This window comes from Histoplasma capsulatum, genomic scaffold (assembly GCF_000149585.1).
Source record: "Histoplasma capsulatum NAm1 scaffold_11 genomic scaffold, whole genome shotgun sequence".
In the NCBI taxonomy this organism is placed as follows: Eukaryota; Fungi; Ascomycota; class Eurotiomycetes; order Onygenales; family Ajellomycetaceae; genus Histoplasma; species Histoplasma mississippiense.
In genome coordinates, this window is record NW_001813972.1 from 1,017,102 (window position 1) to 1,017,978 (window position 877).

The window sequence follows — 877 nt, forward strand, 5'->3', positions numbered from 1 at the left end:
CATTTACTTGCCAACAACAAACGTTCCATCTTTTCTCCAAGCACAAGTATACTCGCTGTCTCAGAGCTGCGACTCATTGCTGAATGTCTAACTGTTTTTGTTGTCCTATCTCTCTCTCTCTTTCTCTCTCTCTCTTCGTGTTTCTCTCACAGTATCTCTGTGTCACTAAATCGCCCTTTTTACTTTCGTAACTCTCTCATCGTTCATATTTCATTGTATTCTTATCACATCAACCCTTTCCCCTGGCTCCCACCTTGGGCATCTGAAACAACAAAGCATTTCGCCAACATATCGATCCTGGGTCTTTCTTGATTTAAACTAGGCTCCAGGCCGCCTCTTCGCATTATCTATTCCTATCTTACTACCTTACTGCTTTACAACTATCTACAGTCCAGACCAGGAATTGGACAAACGGGCCCCTCCACCCCTCTCAACTCCATCCTATAGACGCAAATTGCGTTTTCACGATGAACGTCAACAAGAAAATCGGCCGCTTTAAGCAGTGGGCGGGAGAGCGCATGGGATCGGAGTCGAAAACTGCTCTCTCAGATGACTTCAAGGCGTTGGAGGTAGAGATGAACTTGAGACATGAAGGTGAGATATAGGTGGCTAAAGTCCAGTATTGGACTATATGTACCTAACCACTATAACTTTTGGCAGGAATGGAGAAACTCCAGAAATCAATGACAACTTATGTGAAAGCGCTGTCCAAGCGGAATGAGGGAGATGATAAGGAGAAGACTCTACCAATTGCTTATATGGGCTCAACTATGGTAAACCACGGGGAAGACTTTGAAAATGCCTCTGAATTCGGACAGTGTCTTATCAGTTAGTGGAATCCCCCGGTCTTTTTTGTTAACATGAGGTTGCTGATCCC

At 44.5% G+C, this 877-nt stretch overlaps 1 protein-coding gene across 1 annotated transcript; it reads left to right on the forward strand.

The window, feature by feature from the left end:
- Positions 1-467: 467 nt before the first annotated feature.
- HCAG_08546 (predicted protein) lies at positions 468-833 on the forward strand (the record flags this gene model as incomplete). Its single annotated transcript, XM_001536714.1, has 2 exons — positions 468-594; positions 661-833. The coding sequence occupies 2 exons, from the start codon at positions 468-470 to the stop codon at positions 831-833; spliced, it is 300 nt and encodes a 99-aa protein (XP_001536764.1).
- Between the last annotated feature and the right edge of the window lie 44 nt (positions 834-877).